Raw genomic sequence first — 21,197 nt, 5'->3', positions numbered from 1 at the left:
AAAAATTCATAAAAATTCATTTCTACATATAGTCTAAGGGATTCTTTGGTTCAAGCCGAAGAAGCAATTTATCGATTACTTACTCTCTTAGACTCTTACGCTGCGGTTGGTTTGCAGTATTAGGGTAGGTTTATTTTTTTTAAATCTACCTAATCATTTGTTTGACTCGTTTTTTATTTAATCAAGCTAATCCCTCCTATGAATGATTAGGTTATATTAGGTAGGTTAAAATAATACATTCTCACCCCTTAGAATTATTTATCCCACTCTTAATACATCATATTTTTCCAATTTTACCTTTCTCCTAAATTCAAACTCACTACCACTTCCATCGACCGTCCACCAGCAACCTCGCCAAAGGCCGACCACCGCCGGCCACCGCCGTCGTCGTTTCCGGCATCCACCTCCGCTTCAGGTCGACCGCCGCCGTCGCCGCTGTCGGATCGTCGTCGTCGGAGTGGAAGAAAAAAAAAGAGGAAAGGACAATTTAGTACTTTCATCAAAAAATTCAAAATTATCCTACACTTAAAAATCTTACCAAACAAAATATTATTTTATACCATATATTACATTTCTACGACAATCATTTTTCTTTATTATTTACGTACTAATCGTTAGTTTATTTTATCCTCCAAACCAAACGCTGCCTTAGTAGTCTGTGTTGACGACAAAAATTAACTAGATTATACTAAGGATCGTATAGACTTTTGATGACTACTTTCTGAGAAGGTAAATTAAAATTTTATTCCTAAGAAAATACAAAATTCAATTTCAAAATTTATGTTGCTTATTTTCAAACCTAGTTTCGTTACTCAGGCTCCCACCCCTTTTCTGAAGGGCAGTTTCGTCAACAAGCAAAAACCCAAGGTTTTATTTGATGCAGGAGTTAAACCCCAAACTGAAAAGTCATCAATCCCTGCTACTTCTTCCCCAAGCTTTCTTCAATCAGTCATCAATGGCGGTTCCATTTCACTCCCTTGTGTAACCCTAGCTTTCCATCACCTTCGAATTCCTGAATTCTCTCCCAAGACTCTTGCTTTTCTTAATCATTCCCCATGCTGAAGGTTCTCACCTCTTGCCGTTTCGGGCCGTACCTCCGGCGTACAGGTTCTTTCTGGAGATATCGTGCCCCCATTGCTCCGGGCGCTGAGTTCTCAGAGAGGGCAAAATGGGAGGAGCAAGCATTTTTACCCAAGGTTTTTCTGCTCTGATTCATCCGACCCGGTGGAGTCAGCCGGGGGAGAGGCTACGCGGGTGGAATCCGGCAGCTGGAGAAGAGGCGGTGGAGGGGAAATCTTCGTCAGCTATTGTGCCTACTGTGTTCAGACCCGAAGATTGTTTAACTGTTAGTTTTTCATGATCGTGAACCGCTAAAAAATTTAGTTCATTTGTTTGAAAAATTGTGGATGGTTGTCCATGATTTAATTTTTTTCAGAAATGAATGCGTTGTGTTATTCATGGATTGGGCACTCAATGATGTAGTGAACCGAAATCGATATTGCACAAATTTAATTGGTGATGTATGTCATTATTTGGTCAAAATTGAGTCTTTCGTGTCCTTTCTTCTTTGTGGTTTGATTGTTCAATGAGTGAATATGTAACTTTCAATGCAATGTGATGCCATTTTAGAATTATATTTTTGCTCAATTATATAGTTCCGAGTGTGCAATGAGCAATACAATGATATTTACGAGTAAATTTTATTGATATTTTAATATGGTGTATATTTAATCAGAAAAATAATAGTGCTAATAAGAAACCTCACGAGCCAGCTGGCACGCCTTTGAGGAATAACGAAGCTCAAGCTTAGCAAAATTTGAGTTTGAGTCTATTGGCTTACGAGAAGGCTTGACTCATTTTGCTCCTCTGGTGAAGGAAGGGTATCTCCTATTATTAGGTAATTGTTAGGGGGTCTGTTGCAACATTAGATTCCAACCTGATGTCGATATCTTGAATGAGTTGTCCTGAGATGATTTTTCAAAGTGGAAATAGACTGGTTGTCCAAAAAAACTCTACTGTTTGTTCCAATGAAATGCTGAAAAACCCCATTCCAGTTTGAATAGTAAGTGTCCCTGCAGAAGTCTCCCTGCATGGATGCTGGAAGGAAATAGAATTTCTTTGCGACCACGAGTAAAATGTTGTAGTGATGGTAATTTCTGAATTCTGAGGAAATTTAGTAGCCTTGGTAATTTTTTTTGTGATATATTGCATTGCATTTATTTTTACGTACGTCGTACGCGATACCCCATGAGATTAGAGAAGCTATTTCCAGGTGAAATTTATTTAAACACCGCCGATGAATCTAAGAAATAAATTGAATCTAAAGTGTGATTGCTACTTGGTTCGAAGACGCGTTGCAGCAGTACTGTTTCCTTGTTATGTCAGTGTTTAACTTTCGTATTTGTCTCTTGGTGCTGCTAAACTTAAACTGCCAAACTTAAATGGCTTTCTTTGTTGGCTTTTTTCTAGCTTTGGCTAGATCTGTCAACTAAGGTTTCTGTTATGTTAGTTAGCAATTGGAAAAGAGGTAATTGGATTGTGAAAAAACATATGCTGTTAATTCCATTTCTTAATTCTGTGTTAGTCTCAGAGTTGGTCACTGATGCAAATTTTTGTTTATTGCGCAGGTGATAGCATTACCACTGCCACATAGACCATTATTTCCTGGGTTTTATATGCCAATTTATGTCAAGGTATGTCTTCTTGTACCCTGTAGTTTGTAATGTAACTAATTGTATCAAAGTTATATTTCAGTCTCTTCTCTTGAGTGCAATAATATGAAAACAATTTAGGTTGAAGCTGAACCTATAAGCATATAAACATTTTTTGGATGTGTAGCACATGCAGGTTATGGAGTTGTTATGAATTCTGACTTGTGCCTATCTTCTTTTTAATTATCATCTCTTTTTTCTTGAGCTGTAAGAGCAGCTGTTTTCACTTGCAAATGGTGTTTTCCCTGTGTCAGAAAGAATCTCATTTTTAGTAAAAATTTGGAAAATGTTGAAACCTTTTCTTTTCTTATTGTTAAATGAGCAAATAACTGAAGTCTGCAATTACATAAGGGGGTAATATCATCAGATTCCTCTTCATCTTGATTAGGAAAGACTTCATTACTTATGTTCCTTTACAGGATCCAAAATTGTTAGCAGCTTTAGTAGAGAGTAGAAAACGGCAAGCCCCTTATGCTGGTGCTTTCCTCCTAAAAGATGAACCAGGAACCGAGGGTTCAGATTCAGAAAAGAATATACACGACCTCAAAGGAAAAGATTTATTTGATCGCCTTCATGAAGTTGGCACATTAGCTCAGGTTATTCCTAACATCCGGTTTGCTAATTATTGAAAATCATTTATCCACTCATCAAATTCTCTATATTTGATCAAACTGGCTTACATACTAGATAACAAGCATTCAAGGGGATCAGATAGTTCTTATTGGTCACAGGCGACTTAGAATAACAGAAATGGTGAGTTGGAATCCTTTATTCTCTGTAGATTGTTCTATATTTCTGTTTAATTCATCTATTTTGGTTTGGACCTACTAAACTGTATCTTTTCATTTCATTTATTTAAAGACGGGCTTTTCTGAGTCATTTTTATATGCTCACATGCACCCGCACATACAGTAGGTCATTCCTGTTTACATGTACAGCTACAGTTGCATATCTACAATGCCGAATCAGGACAACTGAATAATTGTCTTATGCAGGTCAGTGATGATCCTCTGACGGTCAAAATTGATCATCTCAAGGTCTGCAAATTCTTCAAAGGCCTCAACCTGCTTTCTCTTATATAAGTTGAAACACGGTTTATTTGGGAAACTTTCTTTGCTTAAGCGTGATGTGTTTATTAGGAAAAACCCTATGACAAGGATGATGACATTCTGAAGGCTACTTCATTTGAAGTTATATCTACTTTGAGAGATGTTTTGAAGACAAGTTCTCTTTGGCGTGATCACGTCCAAACTTACACCCAGGTTTGAATTTTGTTTCATGGATTTTGCAACGGATCCTTTCATGTGCATTAAAAAAAATGTTCTATTTGTTTGTAGTACTGTATCCAAGTGGCTCTAATTGTTTTTAATAATCCAAGCTCCCCAGCACTATTTAGGAAGTAGTTCAATTTAGTTCTTCCTCAATTCTTGACAAATAGAAGTTATGGGGCAAAAATTCTTATGTCCGTATCAAATATTTAGCGACTACTTGTTCACATTCTTTGCTTACAAGGTTAAAAAATTTGATATGTTGACCAGTCGATATATGGATGTGAAAATGTTTCTACGGTCAAGAAGAATTTTCATCATAAGATTTTAAATAATTTCTGCATTTCGGTAGAAACTTTACTTTCAATTCTCTGAAGAAAAACAAATTTTCGATTCTTAATTGCAAGTGTGTTATATGCTTGATACCATGGGTGGAGCTACATTCATTGCAGAAAATTTACTTGTAAGTTACTGGAAGAGTACTAACTATAAAAATACTTAATTGAGAATTTGAGATACTCCTGACGATTGATATTACGAGTGAATCATTTGCCTCAATCTAATACAGTGTTGCAATTTCGAGCTCGTAATATTGCCGACGCCTATTTAAAAGTAGGTGATGCCTTGATTGTTTGCATGCATCTGTCTCTATGCTAGCAGTTAGCTCTTAATATTTCAATATCTGCAGCATATTGGGGAGTTTACATATCCAAGATTGGCTGATTTTGGAGCAGCAATATCAGGTGCAAATAAGTTACAGTGCCAACAGGTGCTTGAGGAACTCGATGTAAGTAACTGCTGGTTTTAGAGGTGCTACTTCCCGTCTCAGTCTGATTTAATTGGTTCTCATTTCTTATCCTAGTAAGGTATTTACACAAGCTGCTTGGACACAAAATGGCAGAATTTCCTTACTCGTATTAATCATTTTGAAAAAGAGGCTTTCAATCTTATTACTCTCTAATTTCCTGTGTATCGTGGACTTCTATACAATTTCAAAATTGTTATAAGACAAAAATGGAGGAGGGCGAAAATTCCAGTCATGTGTGCCACTTTATAGTCTCAAGATGGATGTCTTGTTAACGGCAACATGCTTGCAAGAACTTCAAAGCATTTTTATTCCTCTGAGAACATGTTACTTTTTAAGCTGCCCTTGCGCAAGGTGCTTTGACAAAAAAGAAGAAGCAAAACACGGGGATAAAATGTTGATAAATGTTTACTGCTTACAGCCTCATGGCTTGTGCTCAGTTTTCGGTTATTGGTTTTCGAAACTCTATAATTGACTTAGTGACTTGTTAACTTTCCCACATTTCATTTTTTTGTTGCTCATTGTGCTGCCTTACTCAGGTACATAAACGGCTAAAACTTACATTGGAATTGGTGAAGAAAGAGATGGAGATTAGCAAGATCCAGGTATGGTGAAATTGATTAGATATCTATTATTTCTTACTTTCATAGATTTGGTAATCTAACTTTTTTTGTTGTATAAAGGAATCCATAGCTAAGGCTATTGAAGAAAAGATAAGTGGGGAGCAGCGCCGCTACTTGTTGAATGAACAGCTCAAGGCTATAAAGAAGGCATGTTAATTTTCGGAACTAATATGCTTCTTACTTTGTTATGCCATGCAATCATTTATTGCTTAGAGGAAGTTGGGCAGGGACACTCTCCACCCTTCTTCTTAGATTTTTTCCGAACTTGCATATTTTTCTGTTTTAGGAAAGCTCTGATTATGATTTTAATGCACAGGAATTGGGATTGGAGACTGATGACAAAACCGCCCTTTCTGGTTTGCTCTCTTTCATCTAGTTACTTTTTACTGTTTTTCCTGTCAAACCCTGTAATGGTTGATACTTACGCATCATTTTGCCAAACTTTATGGTGCACATACAAGAAGTGAGAGACGGAAATATAGAATATCAGATACTTGAATTTACTTTCATTCTTTGATCTGAGCGTAATTGAATTAGCGTGAGCCTATTTATTGGGTTTATTGAATCAATGTACATGTTGATAAAATACTTTCACAAATATCACTTGATTATTGCTTCATGAAAGGTCAGCATTGTATTGTCATTTTGTAAATTTATTTTGCTTTATTAATACATACCTGTATCAAAATTGGCCGGAGCTAATTTTGCTTCATGTGGTATTCCATTGCCCTTAGATGGGATTTTATTGGTTTAGTACATCTTGATCTCTGAGTTCAGTTCCATGTAATCTGTTCTGAGCATTAAGAGTGCCTGAAGTTTGATATAGGAGATGCCTTTTAGTTTGTGTTTGCTCTAGCATCAGGCATCTGCTACAAAGATTGCTCATTTTTTATTAACTTTCAATTACTTGCTAGTTTTTATTAAAATAAATTGCTTGCTAGTTTTTATTTTTGACATCCTGCGTTTGTTACAGCAAAGTTTAAGGAAAGGCTTGACCCAAAGAAGGAGAAAATCCCATCTCATGTTCTGCAAGTCATAGAAGAAGAGTTGACTAAATTACAACTCTTGGAAGCTAGTTCTAGTGAATTTAATGTGACACGCAATTATCTTGATTGGTTGACTGCATTGCCTTGGGGAGAATACAGGTGTGTAGAAAGTTATCCTATCACATGGGTTATGACTTGGTATTTTTTCCTCCCTCCTCCACACCATACTACTTTCTAAGACATATTTTGCCATAGTTTACAAAGTTAGTGTCTCGGTATGGGGATTAAACAATTTAAATTTTTTGTGATAGATATATAGTGAAGTGAGAGCACAGTACAATACATAATTTACGTAGTTCGGCTATAAAGCCTTTATTCACGACAAAGTGCTTAGATGTCTAAATTATATCGATTTTTTTAGATGAAAACTTTGTTGTAACCCAAGCACAAAAATTGTGGATGCAGACCAATTTATTATTTATATTTTTTGAAATTTCACAGTGACGAGAACTTTGTTGTAAATCAAGCACAAAAAATTCTGGACGAAGATCATTACGGATTGACAGATGTCAAAGAAAGAATATTGGAATTCATAGCAGTGGGGAAATTGAGAGGAACCTCGCAAGGTTGGGCAGTTCCTCAACTTTTGTTCTCTTTCTTGAATTAAGTTGACGCACCCAAAAAATGTAATTTCTATCCGCTGATGGATTCCTCTGGTGTGAACCTTTTGCCTTTTACAGTTATTTCACTAATAAAATTCGTGCATGTAGATGTGTGTGTGCAAGCACATTCACGGCCACATGTCTTGATGCGAGGAAAATGCTCAATAGACTAGACAATTTATTATGTTTTTTTTAGGGAGTATTATGGTTTTTGATTGTGCATACTATCTTCGTGTTTTCTTGTAAGATATGAGTGAATAAAAGTCAAAGCATACACGTAGTTTTCGAGGTTTGTGTTGTTGGTTTGAGTATTCTCCCTTGGGTTTGGACCAAATGGTTAACATTAAATATTGTATCATTTGTCTGTTTATTTTCTTTTACGACTCATTTTCTCATTTAAAACATTTTTTAAAAATACATTTTCTGTAGCAAAATCACTGTTGTTGAATTTTGGACTTGTGGTGCATTCATTCATAAAGCTGCAATCATACATAAAGCTGCTTGTCTGATCTGTTTACAGGGAAAATCATATGCCTGTCTGGTCCTCCTGGAGTGGGGAAAACAAGTATTGGCCGTTCAATTGCTCGGGCCTTGAACCGTAAATTTTACCGGTTCTCTGTTGGAGGTTTATCTGATGTTGCTGAAATCAAGGTGTGTAATGAACTTTGAAACATTTGAGATAGTGATAAAAATATACTCGGTTTGATTAACACAATAATGTGTGTTTCATTCTGAAATTTACAATAAGGGGCATCGCCGAACCTATATTGGTGCCATGCCAGGGAAGATGGTGCAATGTTTAAAGAGTGTGGGAACAGCTAATCCTCTTGTTCTGATTGACGAGATAGACAAGGTAATTATCTTCCCCTTCTGTTGGAAGCATAACTTACACTTTCTGTTCATAATTTTATCATCTGTAATTTATTTTCTTTGAGGTAATATTCATTCTATGAATTGAATTTTCATATTTGAATGATATGTGTCTGTTGGCAGCTGGGTAGAGGACATGCAGGTGATCCAGCAAGTGCAATGTTGGAACTTCTTGATCCAGAGCAGAATGCTAATTTTCTGGACCATTATCTTGATGTTCCCATTGATTTATCGAAGGTTAGTGGGTTTTGAACAAGATGAAGTGGGTGATGTCGACATTTTGTGATTTTGACATTGTTCATGGTTGTTCCCTTATGATGGTTGGTGGACTTGGTTTTGATTGACATGGGGGAATTATATTTTCAGTATTAAAAGAATCTGGACTTTTGGAAAGGTTCCTCTTTGATGCTTGAATATTGTTGCTCAGTCAGCTGTCTTTTGTCTTCAAAAAGTCTTACCTATGATGCATTTGGCGCTCAAACCCAGGAACCTAGATTGCATTGTATGTGAGCTTGGCATTTTTCTTTTTTCGATTTATGTTAGTATGCATTTGAATAGGTTTTAGGAATGGTACCCCTTGAGACAGTCTGTTTCTGCGAGTCACCCAATTGTATGTCTGGGATGGCAGTGTCTGATTCTGGAAATAATATTCTGGTTAGCCTTTTATGATTCTTGTTTGAGGACCAGTTTGCTTGAAGATATTTTGGTTTTATTTCACCAACAAACTATTTGACTGAATTAGAATTACCTTTTAGTCTGATCCACTTTCTAGTTAGACACCTTATTCTGAACAAATACTTAAATTCATGTTCTTTCTGGAGTTTCTTGTATCTTTCCTTCGTCTCTTTTTCCACAAATCAATACAAGTTTTTAGAAATAGTAAAAACGTGTCTTTCTGAAATTTCAATGGGGAAATAGAATACTGTGTACTGCCAAATATTTCAGAGGATGTCTAGTTTGACTTCCCAAAGTCAAATCAAACCCCTAATTTGTGTAAACATTTCTTCAATATTTCAGTTTGATATGCTAGTATAGCTTAAATTTTGAGAACGGTCTCTTTGTGATTGCTAAAATCAAATAAAGACTTCTCATTGAGGCCTTTCAGGTTGTTATTTTACTTGTGCAAGCTCTCAAGAGTTTAAATGCTGTCACAAATAATCTCCTAATGTAATTTGAAATTTTGTTTCAGTGGATTCTTTTGCTAACATGCTTTGTATGTTGTATAATATTTCTCTTGGTGCAGGTTTTGTTTGTCTGCACGGCAAATGTTGTGGAAATGATACCCAATCCTCTTTTGGATAGAATGGAAGTAATTTCCATTGCTGGTTATATCACCGATGAGAAAATGCACATTGCAAGAGATTATTTGGAGAAAACTACTCGAGAAGCTTGTGGCATCAAGCCTGAGCAGGTATTTCCACTGCCTGTCTCTTACCTGCTCTTATTGCAGTTAGTCAACAGGGTAAGAGACTTGATGATTTGGGTGTTGGGGAACTGTTATTTGAACGATAATTTACATATTGGCAGGTTTAGTAAAAAAGAAAAAAAGTAAATAATGACTGCTGGTGGCACTTCTGACCGTCCAAATGGTTTTAATGTGAAATCGAAACCATAAACTTTAAAACATAGGTGCCCATTTATAATCTTGTCCTATGCCATTTCGCCTTGAGAAACAAGATTAATAATTTGGGAGTAAATTTCCACTTGCTTTTCGGGTAAACAATTTGTTCTTGTAATTAATGTTTCTGCAATAAACTCCCACTGTCCACATCTCCATATTTGTTGGTTTCTCTCAAAACTGCTTGAATAAATTTTACTATCTGGATTGGCATTTTTGGTGATCTAGATCGCACTAATAAATGTCATGATTTCTGTGTACTAATGTTAAAACTGCTTTATTTAATTCATTAGCAATGTAATTACCCTTTCTTTGTCCATGTCTTAGAACCTTGACATATTCCTGAACCACACTTATCATGGTTGATTTAAGGGGCAGGGGCAGGTCCAGTGAGGGTTACCTTTTCTAAAAAATTTAAGTTTTGCCGTCCAAAGTACCTGGTTCCCCATGACCTCGTCCAAATTCATGGGCCCACCCATGATTGATTTGTGTCTAATTAAATGTTTCATTAATTGATGTTCGTCAGCTTAAATTCTAATTTCCTAATGATGTCTTCTTGACTGATATTTTTCTTAACCTCTAGGGGTTAGCTCGTATTGATAAATCATGAATAAACATCAACTCATGGTCAATCTCAATTGCATATCAATATTTTTTTCTTGTGAATCAGGTTGAGGTCACAGATTCTGCACTTCTTGCCTTAATTGAAAATTACTGCAGAGAGGCAGGAGTTCGAAATCTTCAAAAGCAAATCGAGAAGATATATAGAAAGGTTTTCCTGTAGCTTTTGATTTTATTCCAAGTTTGAAGTGTTTCATATGGTTCAATTGTGATGAGCCCAAATTGTTTTTATGACTAGCACGATTTTATATTAGCCATGAAAATAGAATTCTATTTTTATTTCTTCTGATGTTGATGATTCTTTTCTTTGTTTGCTGACAGATTGCTCTGCAACTTGTGCGACAAGGAGAAAACATTGAACCTGTGGTTGCCCAAGTTGTCCAACCTGACAAGGAAATGGCAGAATCTGGTACTGTGTCAAATGAAACTGTAGAAGCTGAAGTGGTAACCACGGATTCTCACTCCCCAGATGATCAAAGTCCAACTTCCGTTGATCGATCTGGTACTCCAGAGGTATCATAAATACTCTGTCCTTACTGTGCTCAATGATGGAAATTTTACCTGTTTCATCTTCTTTAAAATGATGATGTAGGTTAACTTCACGAGGCTATGCACTCGTGAACTAACTTGATACATAGATATATGTTTTTTTTAAGCGCAGTGAATATTCACTTATAATCAGCTTTTATCTGTTATCTGAAGCTTTGGTTCCTTTGCTGACCTACGTATTTTTCAATGTTGTATCCACTTGGTTGTTGCTGATGCTCTCATTAGGATACACTAGAAGCTGAAAAAGTTCAAGAAAGCGAATCGAGTAGAACAGTAGAAAAGGTTTCAGTTGACACAGCTAACCTTGTTGACTATGTTGGAAAGCCAGTTTTCCATGCCGAGCGCATATATGATCAGACTCCAGTTGGAGTTGTTATGGGTCTCGCGTGGACCTCAATGGGTGGCTCAACACTATATGTAGAAACCAGTCTGGTTGAGCAAGGAGAAGGTAAAGGGGCACTCAGTCTCACTGGGCAACTAGGAGAAGTCATGAAAGAAAGTGCTCAGATTGCAAACACTGTTGCGAGGGCCATATTGCTTGAGAAGGATCCGGAGAATCAGTTCTTTGCAAATTCGAAGGTTCATCTTCATGTTCCTGCCGGAGCTACTCCTAAGGATGGTCCCAGTGCTGGTTGCACCATGATTACATCTTTGCTGTCTCTTTCCATGAATAAACTTGTCAAAAAGGACCTTGCTATGACCGGAGAAGTCACATTGACAAGAAAAATTCTTCCTATAGGCGGGGTATGTGAATCGAACTTGAATTTGTGACAGTTTGTCTTCTGTATATATATTACCCCGACCATTTTATGACATTTCCTTGATTTCATTTTAACTGAATATGGTGCTAAATCTGTGGTATGCTTGCCTTTCTCAAGTAAAACTGTTGATACATTTGCGTAGCAGGAGTTTGTTCATTGGTTTATGAAGTCGTTGAATTGAAAATTCTCATGTATTCATGCTCTAGCAGATTCACTAGAGCTATCATCTGGATTAAATCCATATTAACGTTTTTATAAAATATATTTGACTGAAAATCTAGCTTAAATTTAGATCACCCGCCTCATCGCCAGCACTCCACTGGACCCCACTAGGTTCTCTCTGTCAATTTTCTTCTTCATTTCTCCTTTCATACCCCCTTCATTCTAAATTGAATTTCTTCTTGTAATACCAGGTGAAGGAAAAAACTATTGCAGCAAGGCGTAGTGATGTAAAAACCATCGTATTTCCTTCGGCAAACAGGAGAGATTTTGATGAGTTAGCACCTAACGTGAAAGAGGGCCTCGAGGTACATTTTGTTGATGACTACAGTCAGATATATGATTTGGCTTTCGAGGAGGACCAGAAGACATAATAATGCGTCTTGGTGGGAGGGCTTCAGTTCCAAATGTCGATGTTGCAAATGTCATTGCCTGTATGCATCATAGTTACGACCAGAGGAGGTACTGCTAATTCATTTGTATGTCTTATTGATATACATAGCCTTGGAGCTACCAGTTGTTGAAATAAAGTTTTGGTAGTGATGCTGATGTATAATTCCAGTGATTTTTTTGTAGTGATGCTAATATATTATTCAAATGATTTTTTGGCTGCTCAGATTGAGTGTAGTGATTAAAAAGTAACATAAAGAATTTAGGCTTGTTCTGAGTTTTCTTTCCTCCGAATGCAGTTATGATCTTACATATTTAGTTGTGATGCACGCACACTCTATTAGAGTTACCTGTTGGACAGTTACCATCAGTATTTTCGTAATCGGACCGGTGATCAAACTGATTTATCTAAAAAAATCGGTTTAACTGAAAAGTTATATGGAAATATTATGTTTTAATATATAAATAAATATTAATATAATATAATGAACAATAAATTTTTAAATTTTAATTTAAAATCTAAAAGATGTATTTAAACAGACAAAAATCTATGGGGATTTTGTCAAAAACTCCCTATTTCCATTCTCAACCTCCTCTTTACTCCCTATCCCATTAAAACTTTGTTTCAACTCCCCATATCCCTCAAATTTCCAAGTTTGCCCTTATATCTTTATTTTAAATAATTTTGTGTAGTAAAAGGTCCATCATGCTTCCGTAAAATAAATTGAATCTTTTACCTTTTTGACTAGAGTACCACCGGGTTATATCCACCGTTTTTTACGAACTGCTCCTCACAGTCCAACCACACGATCGCAACCGATGGTTACTAAGCAGATTCCTTCAGCAATACTTAGCACAGCTCTAATTCGTTTCCTACCTTAGAGCGTACAGCAAAAGATCAAATTTTTTGAAAATAATACATGATAGGGGCTAAGAGCAAAGATCTCTTTTATTCAAACACAAACATTTGTTTATTATATAGTAACCTCCTGTAGAGGAGGAGAAACTTGTTTTAGCTACTTATCGTAGCTGAACTCTTAACACACATAAAACTTGAAAGAAAATATTACAACCTTGTATGAAAGAAATAGAGAAAATTTTTGATGATCTTCACTTCCTTCTTCCGGCTTTATTTATAGAAGGCTCTTTCGGATCTGAAACTCGGATTTCAAATCTTCATTAGCCTTTACAGCTTGCTTGGGGACCATGTAGTGGTTGAAGGGTCCCTGTCTAGATTATTAATCTGGACATCAACTTCTCATCCTCCTTTATCTCTTTTAGATACCATTGACGATGAGTTTCCAGGATATCGGCAGTAATTTCATCTTTTTTATACTCTTTGAAATGATTTACTAACCATTTAAGAGCTTCTGCCTCTTTCCTCTTGTATGTTAACCTTCTTTTCAAAACTTTTAAATATACTCGATACATTTTTAAGTTTTGATTCTCGTATGTTAACTGGTTTTCATTCTGTCCTTATTTATGGATGAATTTTTCGGGACCAGTTAATTCATTGGATTCCTTTTTAGGTTGGTATCCAATGCTTGCTGAGTCATCCACCATTTGTTATTGGTGGTCCATTTGTCCTTTACCACTAATTAGTGGTTGTCTTGATTCTACCACTCACATGGTAGTGGTCCTGCTTTTTATAATGGAGGGTCACATGTCCCTTTTAATTTTGTCGAGAAATCTTTGGTTTTTTGTATCCTCGAGGAAAATGTGCATGTGGTCCTTCCCCACTTGTCCTTGCTTCGGTAAAATGCTTCCGATCAGATCTTGGTTTGAAACCTTTACCGAACTCTGGTTCTTTCTGTATTTGGCATTCAGAGCAGATGTTCTCCGACCATCTTCCTATGTGTGCCATATTACAGAACTTTCGACGAGTCTCTTTGCTTGCCGGTAGCTTGCTGTTCCACAAGAGATTTCTTTTCTTTTCAAATAAATATTCTGCGAAACTTGTTGTTTTTCCTGTCATGGTATTCAAGAGGAATGATCCGTTCACTGAATGATTGTAGAACTTGAACGGAAACTTGACTTTGTCCATCTCAGTAAGACAGACCCATAAACCCCAAGCTCTTCTGGTAGAAATGTCATCTTCAGTGATTGAAGCAACCAGGGGTGTTTCTTCTGTTGGAGGATCCTTGATAAATTTTTGGACATTTGTATCCGGTCTCCTTAGCTTGATGAAATGAAAGGCTTCGTGAGAACCTTTCCCTGGTGGTTCTGGTGCTGCACTAAAGAAGTATAGCTCCAAAACATCTCCTCTGGACAAATAATCATTGTTTGCCCAGGTCTCGTGAACAGCTTCCTGGATCCACTTTGGTAAACCTGAGATTTCCGGAAAGCTGGGTGATGTAGTATAAACTGAGGCAAGAGCCCCAAATTCATACCAAGCTTTAACCTCCTTGGGATATGAATTAGGTTTCATCCATACCCTTGGATATTTTCCTGAAACATCAACCCTATTTGTAGCTGGGTTAATGCCAATACGTGTTTTTAATTTCTCCCAATTCTGCTGATAAACCTGAAATATAGAAATTACACCTTCATTAGTACCAACCTTAGCTTTGCCTTTGTCAATACGAGGCCTAAGGTTGATCTCTCCCTCTTCAATCCCCGAGGTGAAGGGTTGACTTGAGGACTCAAGATAAGAATAAGGAGTCTCAATTTTTGTTTCAGCCGACTCATCTCGTGATGATCCCGACTTAACACTTGTGCAAGGGGTATTTGAATCCCCCGCTACAGGTATAGAGTCCTGTACTCGAAAACTCTCCATTTGAGAAACCAGTGGTCTCTCAATGCCCTGGAGGATAGGCCTTTACGTTACAGACCATAACTGAGTATATGCCTGTAAACATCCTGTAATTCGATCAGAGACAATTCTCTTATCAGCTTGTTGTAGCCTTCCCGCAACTTCTGCGTTAACAGCTAACTTGTTGAACTCGGTTTGAAGCATTTCAAGGTGTTCCCTCAAATGCCTCTGCATCTTGATAATAGCATCAATGTCAATGCTGTCCATCTCTTGTTAAAAAATCTGCAAGAATATTTTCATGAGATTTTATTATCATAATATCAAAAATATAATTTTGACATAAAGCTTGCCATCGTAATAATCTAGCCTTTTCCGGTTTAGACTCAATTTTATTCCTCAAAAAGGCTTTAACTTGAGTGTTATCAACTTTCAAAGTGAATTTCTTTGCAAGTAAAAATAATGGCCATTTTTCAAAAGCCCTCTTTACTGCATAAAATTCCTTTTCGTTGATATGCCATCTTATGGCTTCTGCATCTGAGAATAACCCACTACAATATCTGCATGGTTGTTCTCCATCTGGTGTGAGCTTTGTTAATACTGCAGCCCACCAATGATCACTGGCATCGGTATATAATATCAGATCATCCTCGTCTTGAGGAATAGCCATCTTTGGAAGATTTTTGCAAACCTTCTTTAAATGGATAAGTCCTTTTGTGTGTTCGTCTGTCCATATAAATCTAGCATCCTTTTTCAATAATGGACTGAACACCTTCCTGTGTTTTGCTAGGATTTTAATAAACATCCCAGCAAAATTAACAACCCCTAAAAAACTTTGAAGTTGCTTCTTGTCTTTGAGATTTTCTGGAAAATTCTGCACTTTTTCTACTATGTGCTCTTGCAGAATTATTCCTGACTCATCGATTTCAATTCCGAGGAATTCAATCTTTCTTGTAGCAATGACTGCTTTCTTTTCAGATAAAACCAGTCCTTCTTTCTTGCAAAAATTAGAGAAAATCTCCAAATGTTTAACATGTTCATTCATATCTTTGGATGCTATTAAAACATCGTCGATGTAAACAAACATAAACTTGAAATAATCTTTGAAAAGATCATCCATCTTTCTTTGAAATATTTGGGGTGAGTTAGCCAATCCCATTGGTAATACTTCCCAAATATAATGTCCTTGAGGTGTGGAGAAAGCTGTGAATTTCTTGCTTTCTTCCTGCATCCGAATCTGATAGAATCCAGACTTGCAATCAAATTTAGAGAATATCTTGGCATTGCGAATGCAACTAATCAAGTGTTCTCTACTAGGTATAAAATACCCATCAAACTCCAGAATCTTATTAATTTCTTGATAATTAATAACCAATCTGGGTTTTCCTCGTTTAATTTCACCATGGTTTCTTACCAGAAAACCTGGACTGCTATATGGTGACATACCTGCTTTGATTAATCCAAGGTCCAAATGTTCCTTGATTATAATCTGCATATCCCTCTGATCAATGATGTTCATTGGGATGGGTTTACAACGGACAAATTCATACTCTTTGCCTTCCTTGATCTTAAGGCAAGCCCTGAGTTGATTTCTGTCCCACCATGCCAAGGGATCTTCGTTATAATTTTCTTTGATCCTCTTCTTGACATCTTCCAGTGATACCTTAGATTCAAACTCTACTTCATTTGTGTGTAGAGTTATCTTAAGGCATTCTATATCTTCTGGTTGGAGTTCCTTATCTGCTCTTAACTGGAGCATTGTTTCTCCAAACCGTCTTGAATCCTTCATTTTTGGGTTCAGAAGTTTTCCTGAATCACCACGCTTGCTGCGAAACTGGATTGACAATTTTCTGTAAAATGCCTCCCGAAGTCTCTGGACTATGATTTTGTGAGCACATGGTGTTGTGAATACTAATCTTCTAGTCTCATTTTCCTGTGTATAGGATTTGAACATTTGTAGGAAATTATTTCCTAACAATATGTCAGCTCCTGTATCATGAAAATAAATTGGTGGTGCCTTTACCTTGTACCAAGGTGTTTGTCCAGTACCGCCAATCATGATTTCAGTCATCTTAATCCCTTTACATAAGATTAAGATTCTTCTGGAAAAATCTCTTCCAGCAATCTTGGGTAACTCTTCTTCCAAATTATTTGGAAAAACTCCTCGTTTTGCTGTACATATTCCAGCACCTGAATCAATATATGCAGCAAAATATTCTGCCTTATATTGTTCATACAACATTCCTACTGGAATGTATATGGAGAATGGACTTGTGTTCATTGGATTTTCCACATTTTATCTTCTGCCATAAACTCCATTCCATACTCTAGACGTTTCCAAGGTTTATGTTCCTCGAGAAACTCTAGCCCAAGAATCAATCGTTCTGATTCTTTTCCTGGGATTCCTTGAATATGAACCTCCAATTCTCCGATATTAATCAGTCCTTGGTAAGTTCCTATCATCGGTTGTTCCAAATAGTATATTGAATTACAAGGAAATTGATTCCTTTGTTTTGTAATATCAAATACTATTTCTACTTCCTTCCAACCTTCTGGGCATCTGAGCTTTCCTATTGTACAAAAACTTTTCAGCTCCTGTTGGGTTTCTATGACAGGCTTTTTATCCCATCTGTAACTTGTAATTCTATCTCCTTGAAAAGATAGTCTTCTTGGTTCCAATCTAAGACTTTGATTCCTCTGTAGAATCGGTTTGTCTTGGATCTGGATATCTGTTTCCTGTATTAAAGGAAACTCAATTCTTTCTGGATAAATTGCCTGCGCAACTTTTCCAAATATCTCAGGGATTTCAATAAATTCGTTTCTAATAAACAACTCAGAATGATGTGTATTAGATAGAGCATATGAAATCTGATAGGTAATAGAATATGGTCTATTGCCCTCTTTCATCAACCTTTTTTCCTTAAAATTCTGATGTAATGTTAAGGCTCGGCTGAAATCTCGATCTGCCAGGTTGTAGGCTATCCTTGGATAGATTACTCCTACAAATTTTCCTGCACAGAGGTTTCCTGAGATTGTTCCCAGTACTGAATCTTGTAGATTCCCCATTCTTTTATTGCATATGGCGATATCAATTGGTGAATCTATCCCTTCTTTGAAAGTAGCCTTTATCATAATCTGGATTGCTCCTATATGAATCCAGGACATAGTCCTTGCTACTTCTATCTTGAGTTTTTGTAATTCCTCCTTTATTTCTTCGGAAGGAATTAACTGCATCTCCATTCTATTTCCTGTAAGTTCCATTGGGATTGCCATTTCCCTTCTAGAAACTTTATAGATTAGATGATGCTTTCTGTTTCTTAGGCCAAGACTTCCTAAGAACTTTTCTACCTGTCCTGCAGAGAAACCTTGGTATCTCTGTAAACTCGGATTTTCTCTCATGATTCTTTGAACCATGTTATGAGATATTGTTGTCTGGCTAAAAAACCTAGACAAATCTTCATGTGTTTCGTGTCGAAACACCTCGTCTTCAGTCAGATTCCGATTCTGTTCCATCAGATTCTTCTTGACTTAAGACGACTTCTTCTTCTTCATATATACTTTCATCTGAGGCGATATCCTCAAATCTGTATACTTGAATAAGGTCTTGGTAATAAACTGCTTCTTCAATATCCGGAGTAGGATCAAAACGTTTAATACCTCTTTTCTCATTCTCTGGACAATTGGTCGAGATATGACCTCTTGCTCCACATGTCCAGCAATTACAATCCTTGAAACTTTCATTGGCTCTAGTATAAGCTCTTCTGAAAGTTTCTTTGTAGGTGTTCTTCCCGCGCTTCGAGATGAGCTCGATGCTTGGGATGATATCCTACTTCTTGATGGTCCGCTTCTTTGTCCAGATTTATAAGATCTGGCTTTCTGTCTAGACCATACGGTTCTTGGTTTCCAAGAACTTCTTCCACTTCGTTCATAAGGATGAGTCCTAAAACTTTTCCTTTTATGCTTCTGTGGTTTACTTCCAATAATTGTTGGAAGATCATTTTCCTTACAACACAAAGGAGTTCTTTTGTTGATACCCCTTAGTCGTTTGTAATTCTTTTGTAATGCTGCCATGTGACACCATTCTGCTAATTTCCCTTTAAGGAAAGAGGCTCTTCTTGCCAATGTATCTGGATTACCAGGTACGTATTCCCTTATGAGCATTTCTCTCCAAGGGCTTGGCATTTTTGCGAAGAAAAGCTGCATAGCTATATCTTCTTCGACTCCTGAATTCCATCTATATTTGGTGAATAACATAATGTATTCATCTACCAAACATATATCATGTAATTCAAGACTATACAGAGCTTGAGTATATTTTTTCTTCTTCTCTGTATCTTGACTGTTGAAATAGTCTACCCTATAAAGTGTGCTTTGAATAGGGTAGCCATCTTTCCAGCGATCTCACTAAGAGATTCCCCAACTAGGACTGACTCTTTCATGTCTGCTGAAGTCATGTCCCAAGCAATTTTTACTGATCTCATAAGACTCATTTCCAAAAGTTTAATGAATCCTTCTTTGTTGAGATCAAGTGTTCATGCTGCAATTCTCATAGCAGATGTCCAATCGTCTATGAGATCTTCTCTGTTTTTGAAGTCCAATACATCAAGGTTAAGCATAACCCCGTAAGGATGTATAGGATCTAAAACAGTTTTCCCATAGGGTGTTTGGTGCAAAGGAATTTGAGTTCTCCTTGCCCTTGTTCTCGCTGGGTGTGATCCTCCACCGGTATGGAAATCAGTCTGAGATTCTCTCATATTTACATTATGAGATCCCATACTTTCCCTTGGTGGTTCCTGAGAAGATGACCAGGTTATTGCAGGTGGTGTTTCACCTACTGCTGTATTCATCTTTAGATCTACTACTTTGAGATTTGCGAAAGATTCCGCAAGCTCTTGTAGATCCTCCAAACCAATCCTTTCTAAAGTTGTCATCAGATCAATTTCTTTTCTGAGACAGACTTGATTAGATTGATCATCTTTTCTTCTTCAGTTAAAGGTTTTGACACCACTCTGGCCTTCCTTTGTTGATGTAACAAAGGTTCGGTACCAAAGGATGGTGGTAACCAGCCTCCTGAAGTTCTTCTACTAGAACTTGGTTGTTGTTCTAGTTTCTGTATTCTTGTTTGAATATCCTTTAAGATTTCAAGAATTTCTTCTTGTTTTTCTAGGACCTTTTCAATCCTTTGAGGTACATAATATAGCATATTGCCATAATTTTGTACCGTTTTCTGTATTTCTCTAAGATCCAGAGAGAGCTTAGAGGAGTCTGGTACTATCTCCAGAAATTTATTATTCTGAATCATAAATTTTTACCTGAGGGTGCTGTTGCTTCCCTTCGTAGATCTTCTGTTTCTGATATCTAACGATAGTTAGATAAACTTGTGTATATTCCAAAATATTGGAATAGTTCTTGTAAATTATTCTCCTCGAACTAAAGTTCGGATTCATAATTTTTTTTTTTTTTCGAAATTCTCCTTCTCATACATTTAGTTACTAGTAATAATAAAATTTTTGTGTTTGAAATAAATTAACCATGCTCTGATACCAATTTTGAAGCGCGGAGGATCAATTAAAAGAAAATAGAGAATAAGGGTAGTTTTGTCAATTTTATAGGTTTAGGGAGTTAAAGAGAGTTTTTGATGACTAGGGAGTTAGGGACAAGTTAAGTTTGGGTTTAGGGATTTATGAGCAATTTCCCCAAAATCTATTAACCAAAGTTTAAAAATTAAATAACTATATACATATATTTGAAAATAACAATTCTAGTTATTTTTTTTTAAAAAAAAACAATAGATTAAATGAACTCTGGCACTATTGAATAATATTTTTAACAAAATCTAAATTTTAAATAATAATGTATATACATATATAATAAAATATTAGATGTAATATTTTAAAAACAAGAAAATTAAATTTTTAAAAAAATCAAAAATCATAACTCGCCAGATCGGTTCTTGACCGGTTTGAAAGTTAAAACAGTTTTTGAGAGTGTTTTGGACGGACTCGTGATTGGTTCTCGGTCGAATCTGTTAAACTGATCGGTCCAATCTAGTTTTGAAAACACTTGCTACCCTCATTAAATTGTTAAACTAAAAATGAGGAAAACATAATATCCTGCTATGTTTGAATCCGGTTGAAGAGTGGGTCTCATGTGAGACCGTCTCACGGATCTTAATCCGTGAGACGGGTCAACCCTACCCATATTCACAAGAAAAAGTTGGCAAAAACTTGTGTGAGACGGTCTCACGGGTCATATTTGTGAGACGGATCTCTTATTTGGGTCATCCATGAATAAGTATTACTTTTTATGCTAAGAGTATTACTTTTTATTGTGAATATGGGTAGGATTTACCCGTCTCATGGATT

At 36.5% G+C, this 21,197-nt stretch overlaps 1 protein-coding gene across 1 annotated transcript; it reads left to right on the top strand.

Annotated features, from left to right (window-relative positions):
- Positions 1-880: 880 nt before the first annotated feature.
- Positions 881-12,360, top strand: LOC140826842 (lon protease homolog, mitochondrial). Its single transcript, XM_073189353.1, has 20 exons — positions 881-1,345; positions 2,628-2,693; positions 3,131-3,307; positions 3,399-3,464; positions 3,707-3,748; positions 3,851-3,973; positions 4,668-4,766; positions 5,324-5,389; positions 5,468-5,554; positions 5,724-5,763; positions 6,381-6,552; positions 6,895-7,019; positions 7,576-7,706; positions 7,804-7,908; positions 8,049-8,162; positions 9,169-9,336; positions 10,214-10,315; positions 10,486-10,677; positions 10,939-11,457; positions 11,888-12,360. The coding sequence occupies exons 1-20, from the start codon at positions 1,169-1,171 to the stop codon at positions 12,065-12,067; spliced, it is 2,751 nt and encodes a 916-aa protein (XP_073045454.1). The 5' UTR covers positions 881-1,168; the 3' UTR covers positions 12,068-12,360.
- The last annotated feature ends 8,837 nt before the right edge of the window (positions 12,361-21,197 follow it).

Source organism: Primulina eburnea, chromosome 3 (genome assembly GCF_022965805.1).
Source record: "Primulina eburnea isolate SZY01 chromosome 3, ASM2296580v1, whole genome shotgun sequence".
Lineage (NCBI taxonomy): Eukaryota > Viridiplantae > Streptophyta > Magnoliopsida > Lamiales > Gesneriaceae > Primulina > Primulina eburnea.
The sequence above is the reverse complement of the archived record's forward strand: the minus strand, read 5'-3'. Positions and strand labels throughout refer to the sequence as shown.